Here is a 16,861-nt window from a genome sequence, read left to right as displayed (position 1 = left end):
AGATATAAGAAGTAGAAGAAAGAGAAAATGCCACTGTTCCATAGCGTTTGAGCTTTTCACTTCTACCATAACGTTTGAGCTTTTCATTTCTAAAATACAAACTGTATTTGATGCTGAACTTTTGGAGGATAATTTTCCATGACCATATTTTCAGCATACACTAACTACTAACTAGCATAATTTCCCACAATCATATTTTCACTATTTTTCAAAAGATGATGAGCAGGGGAGTATGATGGCTTCTCGTTTCATGCGCATTCAAGCGCCAAACTGCCAAAGAACATGGAAAGTCTCGCCTCTCTGTTAAGCATGAAGAATCCCAACTGAATTTGTGCTCTGAGGGTTGTCTCTATACTCGCTCATACCTGCCAAACAGTAGAGCGCAGGTGTCTGAGTAGCATACTATACCCTGCCTAGTATAACCCTGAAAGTTTTTTGTTGCCTTAGCACCCTACGATCGATTAATCAAAGCAAAACTCCCAACCATCGGACACCGGGTAATAAAAACGTGATGCTAATGAAGTTGCTCGCTCATAGCTGACTCGTACATACAGAGGTAGATGAGCATAAGCAGCTTTAGTACAGCACTATTATATCATACAGTGCATGACGCGTATAAGAACAAGTACCCAGTGACCCCATTAATTTTTGAGTAAATTACACCCACGATACAACAACTTGTTAAGTAGGTGCAAATTGGTCCAACAATTTGTAAAATGCTCAATTTAATGCAATAACTTGACACATGGGTGCAGATCTGTCCAAGAACTTGTAAAATGCCCAACTTAATACAATAATTTGGCAAATAGGTGCATTCACAGTCCAAACATTACACGGCAATGTAACTAACGCAAAGTCTCAAAAAAGATTATATTCATGTCAGGATAAATTATTAAGTATTATTTGACCATTCATTTTTGTGCTGCGCCTACGTGGCAATATACTTGGCTAGGATAAAAACCCTCACTGTTTAGAAATTAATGTTACGTCTTTACATTAATTATTTTTGTATAGTGATTTAATTTTAACTAAAACTATTTAATTTGATATTCAATATTGAAAAATTCACCTTTACTGTTTCCAATATGTTTGATTATATGCATTGTTAACTAAAAAAGCCAATACGTTGATAGAAACTATTGATACCTTTTAGGAGCTTGGTACATATATTTTTAAAACATCAGATTCGTTAGAAAGGAAAAATGAGCTAAATAAATAGAAACAAACATGAGCATTGTTGAATACATGAGCAGAAGCGCAGAAGAAACCTAAGGTTTCATGATCTCTCTTATCGACCTCAGTATTTGAGTGATGCTAATGGTGTAATTCCAAAATTTGTTTGCATTTGAGCTAATAAAAAATTGTACAATCAATAATTTCTATTTGTAAAATTTAAGAATTATTGACGTTCATCTACTTTGCTTAATATGTTGTTGTTGTAATAGTGGTTAAATAATATATCAACTTTAATAAAATCATAATTAATTTATTTTGAGAATAAAATTATTGGTGTCCATTGCGAGTTTGCGACACAAAACTCTACGGTCAAATAATATGTTCCGACGTGAATATATTCTTTATTGTGACTTGACATTAGCAAATATATTGTCGTGTAATGTTTAGATTGTGAATGCACAAATTTATCAAGTTATTGCACTAAATTAAGTATTTTCTAAGTTGTTGGATCAATCTGCACCCAGTTATCAAGTTACTGTACTAAATTGAGCATTTTACAAGTTGTTGGACCAATTTGCACCCACCTGCCAAGTTGTTGTATAATAAATGCAATTTACTCTTAATTTTTTTAGTTGGGTTTCCGTAATATATATGGGCGACCTGCAGGGCACTGCCACACCATCCTCATCATTCGCTGCAGCTTGCCACCAAGATCCAGCCCTTACCTGCAGCCTCGCCGTCTCCGTCCGCCGCGGATGAGTGCCAAAGCCTTCATCCGCGAGGCGAGCAGGTGTACACGGTGTGGATGAAGTCGCTGGTGTTCAGCGGCAACGGCTGCACGGTGTACGGTGCCGACGGCCGCGTCGCCTTCCGCGTCGACAACTACGGCTGCCGGGGCGGCCGCGAGGTCTTCTTCATGGACCGCGACGGCAAGACGCTCATCAGGATCCAGAGAAAGGGCTTCAGGGTGTTCAAGAGATGGGAGGCCCGCCGGTACTTCGACGACGGCGAGGAGGCGAGGCCGTGGTTTACCCTGCACAAGGCTAGAAAAGGCGCCGCCGCCGTGACGATGCACGGCGGCGGCGGGAGGACGTACGCCGTCGAAGGGTGCTCGCGCAAGTCCGACTACAAGATCAAAGGCGCCGGCGGCGCCGGCGTGGCCGCGATCGCGCGGAAGCAGACGGCGTCCGGGATCGTGCTCGGAGAGGATGTCCTGACACTGACGGTGGGGTCGGAAGTGGATCATCTGCTCGTCTTGGGGATGGTCGTCGTCTGCGGCCTCATGAACCGCTGCATGTGACGGCCGATCGAAGAGGACGGCCGAGAGGATTCTCCAAGAGTGTGCATCACATGAACGAATATGTTCTCTTTTCATGCGTTTTTTTTCTGCTAGGCTGATTCTTAGGAGGACACATGCATAGTGAGAGTTTGCTTCATATAGGTAATAGCTGGTCATTTTTCCCCACCAATTTGAGGACACATTTCCCTTTTTGGTGGGTGTTTTTTTTCCCGGATCCTACGGATGTACAATTGTAAGGCTATAATCTATGAAGCAGGCTTGTTTTTGTTACACGCTTTAATCTATCTTTTCTCATCGGTATTGTTTTGATCATAAGTTTAGCATGAACAACCAAAGTTTGATATGCAAGTAAATTCCTATCCCGTTTTGCATATCCAGGAGCTACTAGCAAAGAAAGCCTGTACAAATTGGCTCGTGGAGCATAGCTGACTTGCATGTTTTTATCCACACGAAATGTTTAAGCGTGAGATGAATTCAGAGATGATTGACAATATGTCAATACAACATACTTTTTTTTTTGCTTGGTTAGCCTTGTAGGAGAGCATCAATATGTATAGCTCTCTGACTTCAGATTCAGAAGGCAGTTTCCAAAAAAACACTGTAGCATGTAGGCAGTAGTAGTTGTTGCTCTGCTCCCTGCCTTTTGTTGAACTGGGGCTTTACCCTTGCTTATCTTTATTTTCTGAGGATAGCTTTATACTTCTTCTCGGAGGACATAGCTTTAGAGTTTAGTACAGTAGAGTTGTTGTACCTTCTGAAGCTAGTCTATTTTTGATGCAATTGTATGCTGGTATATAAATTGATTAACCACTAATTGAAAATAAGAATAAATTTCAGATACAGGACTGAAAAGAAAAAAAATAATAGGACATATTTTGTTCTATAAAATCCCTGTAGAACCCCTATTAATAAGTTTTCTGCATAATCTAAGCTAGCAAGGCATTGCTGCTAACCTCCGAATACTTTGATCATAAACTTGCAAACCACATATGCTTTATGGAGAACGTGCAACGTGTACTTTTGTTCCCATCCAAACGTTGAGGTATCTTTATTTCAAAATGTTAGTGGATCAATTTATTTCTCTTCGGTACTAGTTCACAAGAAGTTCTCTTTGGCTATTTATTATTCAAACTCAATTCTCAATTCCATATATCTGCTAATTTTCAATACGCAAAAGATTCCTTCTGTCTTGTGTATATGTAAACATGAGTTTCATGCCTTAGAGAAAATAATCTTCAGAAATCCTCCAACTTCCAAGGCATATCACATCGATCGATCAGGTACAGCTGCATCTGCAAATACTTTACCCGCATTATTAGCGCAGTTGGTAATCTGCACAAGGCTCCCAATTTACTGGCAGCCTCCACATTGTTTAAAATTTAATTTGATGGCTCTTGTGTTCATCTTGTCCTTGCCGTTTGAAAGCTAATCAATTAGAGTACCAACATTACACATCTATTTTATGCCATCACCAGTAGCTGGCCATTTCCCAAAATGCAGGACAATTCATCTCAAAAGCACAAGGGTGCATGCACTCTAGGAGTCTAGGTAGTAGATCAGGGACATGATAGAGATTGTTTATTGTTATGGTACTCTGCCATGTGTGGATAAGTATAATATGTAAACTAAGTTATGGGTGTCTGTCCCTGTACATGACATCAGAGAGAAGGGAGGATGATCAACAATATAAATCGGCCGCCACATCATTTCAAGGAGAAGCCGCCAGAAAATCAAGCAGGTGTGTCAGTGTCAGCACTTATCCTTCACCATGCTTCCTTGTATATTTTTTTTTGCAAGAAATGCTTCCTTGTATATATAGAGCTGAAAAGAACAATGTTAAATTACCTGTCGGTCTGAGGTCAGATCGAAATCCTGACCTGCTTTTGAGCAAGTCATGGCCTGTCAAGACTCATCTGTTACTCTGTTTTAGAAACTTACTGGTACTGCTGAACTTAAGTAGTTAGTACTGGTTAAGTGCACATTAGTTGGTTTTGACATATATTGATATTCTGTACTTTTGTATGGAGTAAGAACCTAAACTGGACTTGGGTACTGACACTATAGAACGCATGCATGAGCACACAACGACACAAATAGAGCATTCATACACAAATCCAGCTGTTCTCTATGCGTTCGTTGACGCCATACATGATAACATGAATCACGAGCAGCTAGTAATGTCTAACACGAACTCTAGAGTCTAGAACACTGGGTTAGTTGATATGAAGTTATTAACACAGGCATGCTAATCCAAACCTGCCTGTAATAGTATAACTATAGCATTGGCATGGCAAGAGTTCTCTGAACTCAAAAGGCACTTGGTAAACGTGGTGCTAAACTGCTCATTGCTGACTCGTACAAGGCTAAGATTGAGCATATAAAACTCCGGTATGGCACTATTATATCATACCGCGTGACGCGTACAAGAACAAGGACCCAAAAACCTTCATGTGGTTTTTTAATCAAGCCTCAAAAACTAGATGCACCTATAAATGTGTGTGGGTGCCGGGCCACTGGTTCCCCACCCTCACCATCTCACTGCAGCCTGCAGGTAGCTACCGGAAGCAGCAGCAGAAGTGCAGAACCAGCGATCAGCTCTCCTCTTCCACAGTTCCACCCCTCCAATGGCCAAGATCCAGCCCCTGCCTGCAGCCTCGTCGCCTCCCTCCTGCTCACCCTCCGCGGATGAGCCCCAAATCCTGCAGAAACAGGCAGCGTACACGGTGTGGATGAAGTCGCTGGTATTCAACGGCAACGGCTGCACCGTGTACGGCGCCGACGGCGGCGTCGCCTTCCGCGTCGACAACTACGGCTGCAGGGGCGGCCGCGAGGTCTTCTTCATGGACCGCGCCGGCAAGACCCTCATCAGGATCCAAAGAAAGAGCTTCGGGGTGTTCAGGAGGTGGGAGGCCTGCCGGTACTTGGACGACGGCGAGGAGACGAGACCGTGGTTCAGCGTGCAGAAGGCTGGCAAGAACGGAGCCGCCGCGAGGATACATGGCTGCGGGAGGACGTTCGCCATCGACGAGTGCGCGCGCAAGTCTGACTACAAAATCACCGGCGCAGACGGCGCCGTCGCGGCGGCGATCGAGCGGAAGCAGACGGCGTCCGGGGTTGTCCTTGGGGAGGACGTCCGGACACTGACAGTGGGGTCGGGCACAGATCATCTGCTCGCCTTGGGTTTGGTGGTCATATGTGGCCTCATGAACCGGTGCTTGTGAAGTTTGGAATAGCTGCTGAAGATCCTCCATGGAAGTGTGCTGCATCACAAAGGCGTCAAGAACGAATTTGTTCTTTTTTTTGGTGTGGTTTTTGCAGCTATACTTTGGTTGTTAGGGAGGATACATAGTGACTTTAGGGAGAGTTTGATTCATATGTGCCAGTTTGGGTCCTTTTTCCCCACCAATCTGAGGATGATTTCCCTTTTTGGAGGATGGCTTTTACTGGATCCTACCTGTATTACAAGATTGTAAGGTGATAACCTTGTCTTCACTGTAATTTTTATGGGCATTATTTGATCATAAGTTTAGCTTGAGCAAATGCAAGGCCGCCTTGTGGTGGAAAAAAAAGAAGTGGTTATTACTGATAAATATAAGCCCCGTTCAGCATGTATTAGATAGGATTGTCCTCTATGGAAAGACTGGTTCATTGGGATCGATATACAAAACTTCTTTTCCATGTATGCCTTACAAGTTTCAAGTCACAGTGGTGAGGTTTGTAAAATTGTTTCGTTCGAATTAATTTATTTATTGCATATATCGTTTCAAGAAAACAAAAAAAAGAAGAAAATTCTAGAAACAATGCAATGGCCTGCCGATATTATTGGTGCACCCATGCCCGGCCTCATAATGCCTGCAAATTGCTAGATGTGCATGAGTATGGCTTAGATCATTGCATGCTTATGTTATAATACTTAGTATCAGATATATCATATTTATTTTTGAGAATTAGACGTGCTGTATGCAATGTTCACAAGGGTTAATTCAAGAAAAGATTGTTGAAAGGAGCTAATCAGGGATCAGATACCGTAGTAACTTTATTTATTTTATTTTATTTTTGCCTTTTGGAAAGAGATGCCGTGTGTACATTATTATACACTCCGCGTACGATGGACCACGAGTATAGTGAAATATTTCTTGCGCTTTTCTATGCAATTGTTGAGGAACTAGTCAAATCTTGGCAGCATTACAATGTGTCAATATCAATATTTTTTTTTGTTTTGACTCGGCTTTGTAGAAAGAGAGCGTCTTCATAAGGGAGCAGTAACCAGTAGACAACAAATTAATTAACCAACCTGTACTTGTCTGCTATATACCTTGTTCAGCTGCTTGGCATTGCCCATTTCTTCCATTTATTAATTTGGTCTTGTATTAGTCTTGTTCATGTGCATATAAGTTTACTTTTGAGAATATATAACTTTACAGTTCAGTATAGGAGAATGGTTGCATCACATGACTCTGCTTCTTTGTGTTGTTTTGCTTTTAAAAAAGATGTCAGTCCATACATGTCCATTACTGTTTGCTTTTCAGCTTTCTTCCAAGGCTCTTGCTTATTTCAAAAGAGGCGCTACACATCACTTGAAATTGAAATATAGCCCATTGAAACATTTTAAGGTGACCAATCGAGCCAACAGCAAGCCCGGAAGTGGATCTATCCGCGGGATTTCACTGCTGCCTAAACTAAACTGAATTGCTGAAACACTCTTTAAAACAGTATTAGAGTAAGCTTTTGTGCTAGTTGGAGGATTATTGATAAAAGAAAATGGTATATGTATACAGATTATCCTTTATCCACACAATGCGTTAAAATGGTTGGCTGGAGGCAGGAGAGTGGAGACCGTATACCTTGAATTTGATCATAGACGACGTGCAATATGTATGGAGAACAGCACGTATATATTGTACTATTGTACTATTTATTTGCCAGATCCAAACGTTTAGATGTATTTTTCTTTCCTTTTTATTTATTTGTGAGAAACAATGATTCAGTCAGCAATGTTTTGCTACTCATACATTATTACTGATTATTCAACCTCAACACCGTATATATACATGCAGATATTCAACGCCCCGAAGGTTCCTTCTGTCCTGAGAGCAAATTTTAATGCAAGCATGGGTTTCATGCCCATAGAAAATATTCGAGCAAATAATATCACATCGTATCCGATACAGCTTCATCTGCAATATGACCATAGTTGCTGATGATCTGCACAAGTCTCTGAATTTTCTGTTAGAGCCCTTCAATTGTTTAATCTGATGATCATCTATCTTATCTTATATCCTGCCGAGCTGGAAGATATAATTAGCAAATTCATGATCAGTGTTGCGCTTACACATACAGTACCTGTTTTATGCCGTGTCACTCACGAGAGAAAAATGCCGTTTCCTGAAAAGCAGGAGAAACATGCCTCAAAAAAGAAAAAAAAAAGGTGCGTGCACGCGGATGTTACTGTCATGTCGGAATCGATCCGCCTCCCTCACAAGCCACATCCTTTTTTTTAAAAAAAAAACGAGACCTCACAAGTCACATCGATCATGGCATTTTTTTATACTTGATCATGCCATTGAAGAGAAGTGGCCGGATAGAACAATCTGCAATACATTTATATCGATGTGTTGAAATCTCATATCGCACCTGCATTTTCACCACGCGCGTTGCTTGACTTGATGTTTGATCGTAGTTTCGAACTGAATTTTGATATAGGAGATCGTAATCTCGAACTGAATTTTGGCGTAGGAGATCGTAATCTCGAACTGCATGGCCGGAAGAAGGAAATCTAGGTCATGCAGTGGTCCTAGTTTTATGAACAACTGGTCTTAAACTCCATTTGTGCATGCAGAGGTCTTAATCTTAACTGAATTCAGAAGTTAGTTAATGTGTATTCTCAGTCAACTATATCTTTAATTTATAGGCACGCATTCAAACTGAACTTGTGTCATGGGGGATGCACATATATATAGTATACTCTTTTCAGAAGGCATTGCATTCCCACATGCACGCTTCCACAAATCCTACCGTTCATCCAAGGATATATTCACAACTTGCATGAACCACCAGCAGGTCATGTCAGGCATACACGGGGCTCTGGATCTCTAGAACATCAAGTACACGCTTGTCTCTGATATGGTGAACACATGCATGAATACACACTAAGAGCAATTGCATTGGTGTCGTTTTAAAGGTGGTCTCATACAGTGACACATAATCTTGAGACGACCTACCAGCAGACAGCTTCTACAATATTTTGTGTTTTTAGTTTTGTCTCATAGTTATATCATGTCACTTGATTATTTTTGGATGAAATAAAAAAAGATTTTGAGTTACATGGCAACAACGACTCGTACAATGGTGGAAAATAGTCTCATATTTCTAAATTTTAGCCTATGATACGGTTGTTTCGCGAGGCAACCACCTCTTTCTCTCACCTTGCTCTCTCTTCTCCATATCACCAAAATCCTATGTGGCATTGCATGAGACAACCTATGAAACTGCTGAGGTGTAGCAATGTACCTGCCCTAACTGTTGAATCACTCACCTACAACCGCCTGCATGCAGAAGTATATATATCACTGAATTTCTTTTCGTTGGCCACTACTACTGTGTTTGAATTGGCATTAATTCTTAGATTATATATGATGATATAGATCAGTCTAAACTCCAGAGCGAGGCACACCAGGTAAACGTGACGTTTCTTCATTAGTTTTGCTCATCATCGCTGAGTGACTGGTGAGTCGTACAAATACAAACTAAAGCTTGAATCGAGCATAAACAACCTTTGGTCATCCGTCCTACGCTATAGTATCACATCGCATGACGCGTTGACGGCGCGTATGATGAGATAATACAGTAGTTAAGTTACCCAATGGCACATGCAACTCATCTTTTTTAGTTAGGTCTCCCGAAAGTGGAAAAAAATGAGAGATGCAGCAAGCACATACACTCCTATCCTATAAATACGCATATATATGGAAGACCAAGCAACTGGCAATCCCCATCCTATTATTCCTATTCAACCAAGCGGCCAACAGCAACGGAGGTGGCGGGACGGGCGGTCAGCTCCCCGGCCCCTCCAATGGCCAAGGTCAAACCCTTGCCTGAAGCTGCTGCGGCATCATCGCCGCCGTCGCAGCAGGGCGAGCAGAAGCCGCCGGCGGTGTACACGGTGTGGATGAAGTCGCTGGTGTTCAGCGGCAACGGCTGCACCGTCTACGGCGCCGATGGCTGCCTCGCCTACCGCGTCGACAACTACGGCTGCCGGGGCGGCCGCGAGGTCTTCTTCATGGACCGCGGCGGCAACAACCTCATCAGGATCCAAAGGAAGGTAGTACGCATCGAACACGCCGCCATGATCGATCTCCCAGCTGTTTTCCGGCTAGAAAAGTTACTGTTAGAGACCAAACTGTCTCTCTCTCCAAGAATCATCCCGGCCGTTTCAACGTTATCCTTCTTCTGTCGCCATTGTTACGCAGAGCTTCTGTATGTTTAGGAGATGGGAAGCTTGCCTGTGCTTCGACGATGGAGAAGAGACGCGGCCGTGGTTCAGAGTGCACAGGACTTGGAAGAACGGCGCCGCGGTGGCGATGCATGGCAGCGGGAGGAGGGCGACGACGTACAAGATCGACGGGTGCTCGCGCAAGTCCGACTACAAGATCAGCGGCGCCGACGGCGCGATCGTGGCGGCGATCGCGCGGAAGCAGACGGCGTCCGGGGTCGTGCTCGGGGAGGACGTTCTGACGCTGACGGTGGGGCCGGAGGTGGATCATCTGCTCGTTCTGGGTTTAGTGGTCGTGTTTGGCCTAATCAACCGCTTCTTGTGATGGTAGCGGCGGCCAATCAAGGAGGTAAATTGTTCTTCTTTCGCCAGGGTTTTCTAGGATGGTGATAAAATGTATATAGTTGGTGCCGAGACTTAATTTGTTTCAGTTTGAAATTTTTCCTCCATCATACCGATCGAGGCCAATTTGTACCTTTTTTGGTGGATGATCTTCCCCGGCCCCTTTCTCAAGTCAATCAAGGGCATAAAGGTTGTACAATTGCTTGCAGAGTAGCTTCTTCGATCATCGATGAATTGGTCCTAAACTAATCTGAACATAAATAGCAATGATTTTGCTTTAAACAAAAGAATCGATTCATTACATATGCCATAAGCACCGCACGGTACAGATATTATTTGTTAAGTCTACTGTCGATTCGTGCAAGCTCAGCTCGGATTTTTTTTCTCGATAAACAAACAAAACATTGACCCAGTTAATTAATATGATAAAAAGGTACGGTAATGGGGGTAAGAAGGCGCATGACAATTACAGGTTCAGATAGTTATTTTTTCCCCGTCAGTTATTTAAGGGAAGTTTAGGGTTTAGAGTAATGGGAGAAGTTTCATAGGAGTTCTATGAGTATTAAATTTTAGGTCATATCAGCAAATCTGATGACATGACAGAGTCGATCCGAGGAGAGCTAGAGGAGGAGAAATTTCAAGAGATGAGAGAGGACTTCATGTCACTCCTCCGGCCGCGTGTTACCAAGTTCTCATTTTTTATAACTGTGCAATGATACTCCCAACTGAGACTGACCTAAGAGGATGTTTGCATCCAAGTGCTTATGCGCGCTAAATTTAGGACTAGTATATCCAAACAGAAGTGCTAATGAAGTTAGCTAAACTTTAACTAAGACTCAAAAGATTTCAGCAAAAGTATGAGTGCTAAGAGGTGCTATTAAGTTTATTAGCACTCAACTTTAGCTCATCCAACAGATCCAAAAGTAGTTATAAAGCCCTATTTGGATCCAAGTGGTAATAGGTAAAATGCAAAACTTTAGCATTAGTCTATCCAAAAGAGTGCTGAAGAGGTGAACTTTAGCCAAGACTAAAAACAAACTTTAGTAAAAATATATAAGTGCTATAAATTTAGCACTCAAATAAACCCTACTAGAGTGGTGGCCTACGCCACAAAGTTTACCAAGCCTTCTCAAAAAAAAAAAAAATTTACCAAGGCACACGAGCGACGCTTTTAATTTGAGGCCTAAGAGATGAGCATGTCGCTGTCGAATCCCGTACACACTGCAGCTAAGCAACAACCACGTCGGCGTATCGAGCAGTTTATTATTGGATAGGCAATGAGATCGGAGTGGAACAGCGCAACGCCCAGGGCGATTACGAGTTACTCCCTCGCTTCCAAAAAAAAAATGTAAATCTCGTTTTTTGAGGAGTCAAATAATTTCAACTTGATCGAATTTATACAAAATAATACTAATATATATATATTACAATATAAGTATCTTTAGATTAATCATGTAATATATTTCTATACTACATCAATTCGAAGACACAAATATTTGTAATTTTTTGTATAAATTTAGTCAAAATTAAAAGTGTTTAACCTCTCGGGAAACGAGATTTACATTTTTTTTATACGGAGGGAGTATTACGATCCGATCCTGCAACACGAGCGGCGTGTCCATATAGTAATTAATAATACTGAGTGCGTGGCTGCTGATTAATCATTATCATTATGCAAGCGATGAAAATAAAGCATACACAATGGAAATGTCATAGTAGAGGATTTTATAACATTAAATATCATTAATTTTGCTGATATGGTAAGAAGAGAGAAGAATACGAGTAGAATTTTATGGGATGAGAGGAGAGTTTCATCACCATAAAACTCATCTAGCACAGTTACTATGAAACTCCTACTGAGACTAGTCTAAGTGCGGCCTGACACTACTCCCTCCATTCCATGTAATATAGATATTAATATTAAATATCATATCAAATCAGCAAATTTACTAATATGACAGTATTATTACACGGAGAGGAGAAATTCTATAAAATATGAGATGACTTTTATCACTGTAGAAACAATCCGACACAATTATCTAATTTTTAGTCTTAATAATTGTATGTTTGGAGAGAAAATCACCACAAGATTTTCTCCGCATGGAAAATAAAGACGCAGGCGTGCCAGTGTATATAGAAATACACAAAAAAAACAAAAGATAGGAAACACAAGCTTTATTCATATTTTTAGAAATACAAATACATGTTCCCTTATACAAGTGCACGCTCCATAGTCTGCCGTTGGGCAGATCTGACTTGGGCGATGTGGTCTTCTGGTTCCCAGGGCCTCGAGAAGCTCCCGGTTAATTACTCAGCAAGCCTAACTTGCTAGAGTACCTCCGATTAAGCTGCCGTGGTCGTCGTTTTCAGTCTTCGCTTCATGTTCTCCATGCATAATGATGATGGTGATGTAGATAGGGGCGTCGGCGTCGTCCATGGCCTCATCGGTGTCCATGAGCCGGTGTAGCGTAGCTGGAACAGCGGCGCCCGCCTATGTCGTTCGGCCTCGTCGGTCTCGAACGGCGGAGTAGTCGTAGTAGTAGTAGGGGTATGTTGGCGATACATGGTCACATGTGAGCTAGACTGAGTCGATGTCGCAGCAGCTTGTCGCAGTGGGTATGGATCTCCTGACACCAATAATGGACTGTGGAGGGTGCGCTTGTCGAGGATGAACATGGAGGAGACCAGCGGCCGCTCCGCCGTCGGCCAAGCTGAAGTAGCGGCCATCGATGATGAAGGGTGTCGCCGCCCCGCCAGCAGCCGAGCCGAAGTGGTCGTCGACGTTTGAGGGGTGCCGCTCACCGCTGGCAGCCGAGCCGAGGTGGTCGTCGATGATGAGCAAGTGGATGTCGATGACGAGGCAATTCTGCTTGCTTCTGCTTTCGTGGCGCACGTATATCTCCGCTGTGCATGCCGCTGTGGCTTTTGTCTTCTCATCAACACACGTGCACTCGCTAGCTTGTAGCAAGGCACGCATGAATCCATGGTTCCTTCACGTACGGGTCGCTCAAGCTAATCTTGGCAGCCTCATCTGCGCACTTGCCGAGGGCCTGAGGTGGGCGCGAGGATGATGGGCACGAGGGGTACGGCCGCTCCGCCGGTGGCCAAACCGAGTGGTCGTCGATGATAAGCAGGTGGATGTTGTTGACGGGCAGAGTGCCACCCGGCGGGGCGTGAATGCATGTCGACGATGAGCAGAAGGGTGCCGCCGCTCCACCGGCGGTCGAGCCCAAGTAGTCGTCGAGACGCTCGACGATGAGGAGTGCCGCCGCCCAGCCGGCGGCCGAGCCGAATTAGTTGAAGGACCGAAGCCGGCGATCAGAGTGGGGTGAATGGGAGCCGATTAAAATTTCTTCGAAATTCGAATCGTCGGCCTATGTCCCAAAATCACCTAAGCCTTCAGGTGTTCTGACCAGAGTTTGGAATAGCTATGGAAAAGCTAAACCAACACAAAAGGCCTCGTACGAGCGAGCGAACCCACGAAGCAAATCGGAAGCGAATTGTGAAAACTGCAGAACTGATCTGCCTGGACCGGTCTGACCGGTGCACTGGACCGGTCTGACCGGTCTCGGCTGTTCAAGAACTAGCAGACCGGTCTGACCGGTCTTGCCTACCGGTCTGACCGGTGGCACCCAGAAAACCCCCAAAAACTTGGATTCAAACGACGAATCTCAACCAATCGTCCACGAAAATCAATGAAACTTGGGGGATAGCTTCGCCCCTACCCGTGATCATATCCATAAAAGATCTCGTCCTAAAGATCAACGAATCTTGAGAATTATGGGGGAGATCAAAAAGAATTGGGGTTTTCTCAAATACTCAAGAACTTCAATTCTGATGAGCTCGTGATTCCAGAAGGTTTGACACGAGGCTAGAAGCACGGGAATCACTCCAAAGAGCTCTACGAAACGTCGCAATCAAGTGCATCAAAATCGAAACGAAAATCCATCACAAAAAGCACAAGAGGGACACAATTGGATTGATTCAAAAGCCCAGAGGGCACAAGGAGGATGTGGCCTCCTTTCCCAATCAAATCCAATACAAAATCTCACAAATCCATGGACAAATCCTACTCTAAAGAGAGGAACGGAGGGAGAGGAACACAGGGGCGGCGGCCTGGAGAACATAAGTGTCCACGAACAGATTACAAAAGCCGCTATTGACCTAACACAAGTGAAGGAGTATTTATACCCGCGGGACCGGTTAGACCGGTACGCTGGACCGGTCAGACCGGTTGGTTAGACCGGTCAGACCGGTGCCAGGGACCGGTCAGACCGGTTGGCCTGCAGCACCCCCTGTACACGATCTCATCCGACGGCCGAGGTTCTTTCTTCGGAACGAAGTCTTCTCCACGATGCCGCCGTCTTGATGAAGATCCAGTCCGCGGTTTTGGAGGGTCCGCGAAACCCGGGTAAGTGGCCGGTTTTGAGAAAACCACCAAAACCTCACGCGCGGGAAGATTCCCGCCTCCACGCCGTGGCCCTAGACGCCGTTCCTGCCTCGGCCTTCTGACGGCCCTAGACGCCGCCCGACGCCCGTCACCTCCTCGCCCGCAGCGAGGCCCTAGACGCAGTCGACGCCTGTCGCCTCCGTCAGTCCCGAGACCGACGCCCGTGCCTCCACGACTTGGCGTCTTCAACCGCCGTCCGCCTCCTTGGTTTTGTGGCGCAAACCAAGAAACCCGCCTTCCGTCGCCGCTTGCGCCCTCGATCCAGGAGTGGACGCCACAACTGCCAACCGGTCCGAGCTCCGGTCCCGGCTGCCCTTCACCGCACGGTCCATCGGCCACAGCACCTCCACGGCAGCTCCCCGTCGACACTCGACGCCCGTGTACCTGCAATCCAAAGACCAAGCGCACGATCACACCGCACGATTGACAATTCACTCATTACAAGCAAGATAGAGTACTCAACATTCCTCAGTAGTCGTGGACCGCCGACGAGTTCGATGATTACTAGTGATGCCTCGACTCCGGCGCCCGGGCCGGCTCCCTTGTAGTGGCGCACGTACACTTCCATGCATGCCTTGTGTAGCTTGCTAGCTTCTCGTACATGTGCATTAGTGGCTGCAACAATGTGTGCTTGGTCTTGCATATGAGCGCGTGTTTAGGTGCCGAGGTGCAGATCGACCCTTCATCACAGCGTCATCTGCCGTCTCGATGTCACATCTTGTTTCGGCGTTCTTCGCGGCGGCGGCGACTGCTGGGCTTGAACGTGCAGCCTGTGACAGACCCGCCGAGTAAAAATACTTAATTAAGCGTAACCGCCATCATTTGAACACATCAAGCGCATTAGCTTAATTAAGTATAAGGACGATCGAAACACACCAGAAGTATCGCACGAAGGCGAGCGCAGAAGGTACCAGCACGATATAAACTTATAAAAATAGTAAACTACGTTAAGACTTTTATAAAACAGCTTTAAATTTAAAATTTACAAACGAAAAGATAGCAGCGGAAAAGAATTTAACTTACAGAGCATTTTTACTAGAGAATAAATAAAACAAACGAAATAAATCGAGAACTACCGAGACGTGAAGACAAGGCGCCACATCGAGCCCACCGATATGACACCTAGTTAGCTCCTAAACCTGAAATATGGTAAACAACAAACCCTAAACAACTAATACTCAGCAACACTTACTCGACTAGTGGGTATAACTTAGCCCACATATCTAGACATGCAAGGCCTTTGGTTGGTGGCTATTTTGCAGAAAACCGCGACTAAAGTGGGTCCTTAATTTCCATATTTTAGCTCCAGATTCTATACAAATTAACCCTAATCTAATATTTGCATAAACAAACTATAGCAAATATGGTGGTGCAATCAAGAATAATTCAAGGTGTTCAACATTATATATATATAATTCACCATCTAACATTTTGCTACGATGCAGCAAAGAGATTAAGGCCCTCATAACCGCGAGACACGGCGAATCGATTCGATTTAACCTTGCAAGGTGGACCTAACCAACACGGCACGTATAAGCCCCGTCGAACCACACGCACCAACATTTCCCCTCCCCGCCTAGAACTACAGGACCGCCCTACCATCATATGGTCAGCCGAGCTCAACGTGAGACCACCAAAAGTAATATATGCATCCCCGTTTCTCCGTGACTACTCGACCACCCCCAGGAGGTGAGATGAAGTCCTGTACTTTCGAAGCAAGGCAGTACTCGGCTTACCGGTTTCGACTACCTCCTACTCCCGGCATGCGGTTAGTACAATTCAATCCCCGATCAACACTGCCGACAACGACCGGTCCTTAATCGACACAGATGAGACTAAGACACCCAGGAACCCTGTTCTGCTGCCATTCCTATGTATCCTCATCATTTCCCGTCCGGTCTCAATTCTCCATTTATTCCATATCAAATTCGACATCTCATGTACTGTAATATAATTATATCTCATATCTCGCGAGTAACCGGAAATTACTCGACTTCTAAACATCATATATCTCGCGAGTGCAAGAGATCACTCGTCTTCTACCGGAAAACCATTAAGCATAGCACTTCTATCGTCCTATACATACTAGTATAACTCAGGG

The 16,861-nt window shown here is 44.3% G+C and overlaps 3 protein-coding genes across 3 annotated transcripts; all 3 read left to right on the top strand.

Moving 5' to 3' along the window:
• Positions 1 to 745: 745 nt before the first annotated feature.
• LOC120710312 (protein LURP-one-related 11-like) lies at positions 746 to 2,746 on the top strand. Its single transcript, XM_039995942.1, has 2 exons — positions 746 to 771; positions 1,843 to 2,746. The coding sequence occupies exons 1-2, from the start codon at positions 746 to 748 to the stop codon at positions 2,474 to 2,476; spliced, it is 660 nt and encodes a 219-aa protein (XP_039851876.1). The 3' UTR covers positions 2,477 to 2,746.
• Positions 2,747 to 4,903: 2,157 nt separating this feature from the next.
• Positions 4,904 to 6,011, top strand: LOC120710824 (protein LURP-one-related 11-like). The gene has a single exon (XM_039996396.1). It carries the CDS (start codon positions 5,101 to 5,103, stop codon positions 5,695 to 5,697), a length of 597 nt encoding a protein of 198 aa, XP_039852330.1. The 5' UTR covers positions 4,904 to 5,100; the 3' UTR covers positions 5,698 to 6,011.
• Positions 6,012 to 9,473: 3,462 nt separating this feature from the next.
• On the top strand, positions 9,474 to 10,377 carry LOC120710823 (protein LURP-one-related 11-like). The gene is made up of 2 exons (XM_039996395.1): positions 9,474 to 9,797; positions 9,946 to 10,377. The coding sequence occupies exons 1-2, from the start codon at positions 9,549 to 9,551 to the stop codon at positions 10,291 to 10,293; spliced, it is 597 nt and encodes a 198-aa protein (XP_039852329.1). The 5' UTR covers positions 9,474 to 9,548; the 3' UTR covers positions 10,294 to 10,377.
• Positions 10,378 to 16,861: the final 6,484 nt, after the last annotated feature.

This window comes from Panicum virgatum, chromosome 5K (assembly GCF_016808335.1).
Source record: "Panicum virgatum strain AP13 chromosome 5K, P.virgatum_v5, whole genome shotgun sequence".
Taxonomy (NCBI): domain Eukaryota; kingdom Viridiplantae; phylum Streptophyta; class Magnoliopsida; order Poales; family Poaceae; genus Panicum; species Panicum virgatum.
Note: the sequence above shows the minus strand (reverse complement) of the source record. Positions and strands in the feature narration are given on the sequence as shown.

Bases quoted from the DNA above. Each gene is read 5' to 3' on its own strand.
- LOC120710824 (XM_039996396.1), top strand. From the start codon at position 5,101: ATGGCCAAGATCCAGCCCCTGCCTGCAGCCTCGTCGCCTCCCTCCTGC.
- LOC120710312 (XM_039995942.1), top strand. From the start codon at position 746: ATGGGTGCAGATCTGTCCAAGAACTT. The intron at 772-1,842 runs GTAAAATGCCCA...GGCGACCTGCAG, and splicing joins GCAGATCTGTCCAAGAACTT to GGCACTGCCACACCATCCTC.
- LOC120710823 (XM_039996395.1), top strand. From the start codon at position 9,549: ATGGCCAAGGTCAAACCCTTGCCTGAAGCTGCTGCGGCATCATCGCCG. The intron at 9,798-9,945 runs GTAGTACGCATC...ATTGTTACGCAG, and splicing joins TCATCAGGATCCAAAGGAAG to AGCTTCTGTATGTTTAGGAG.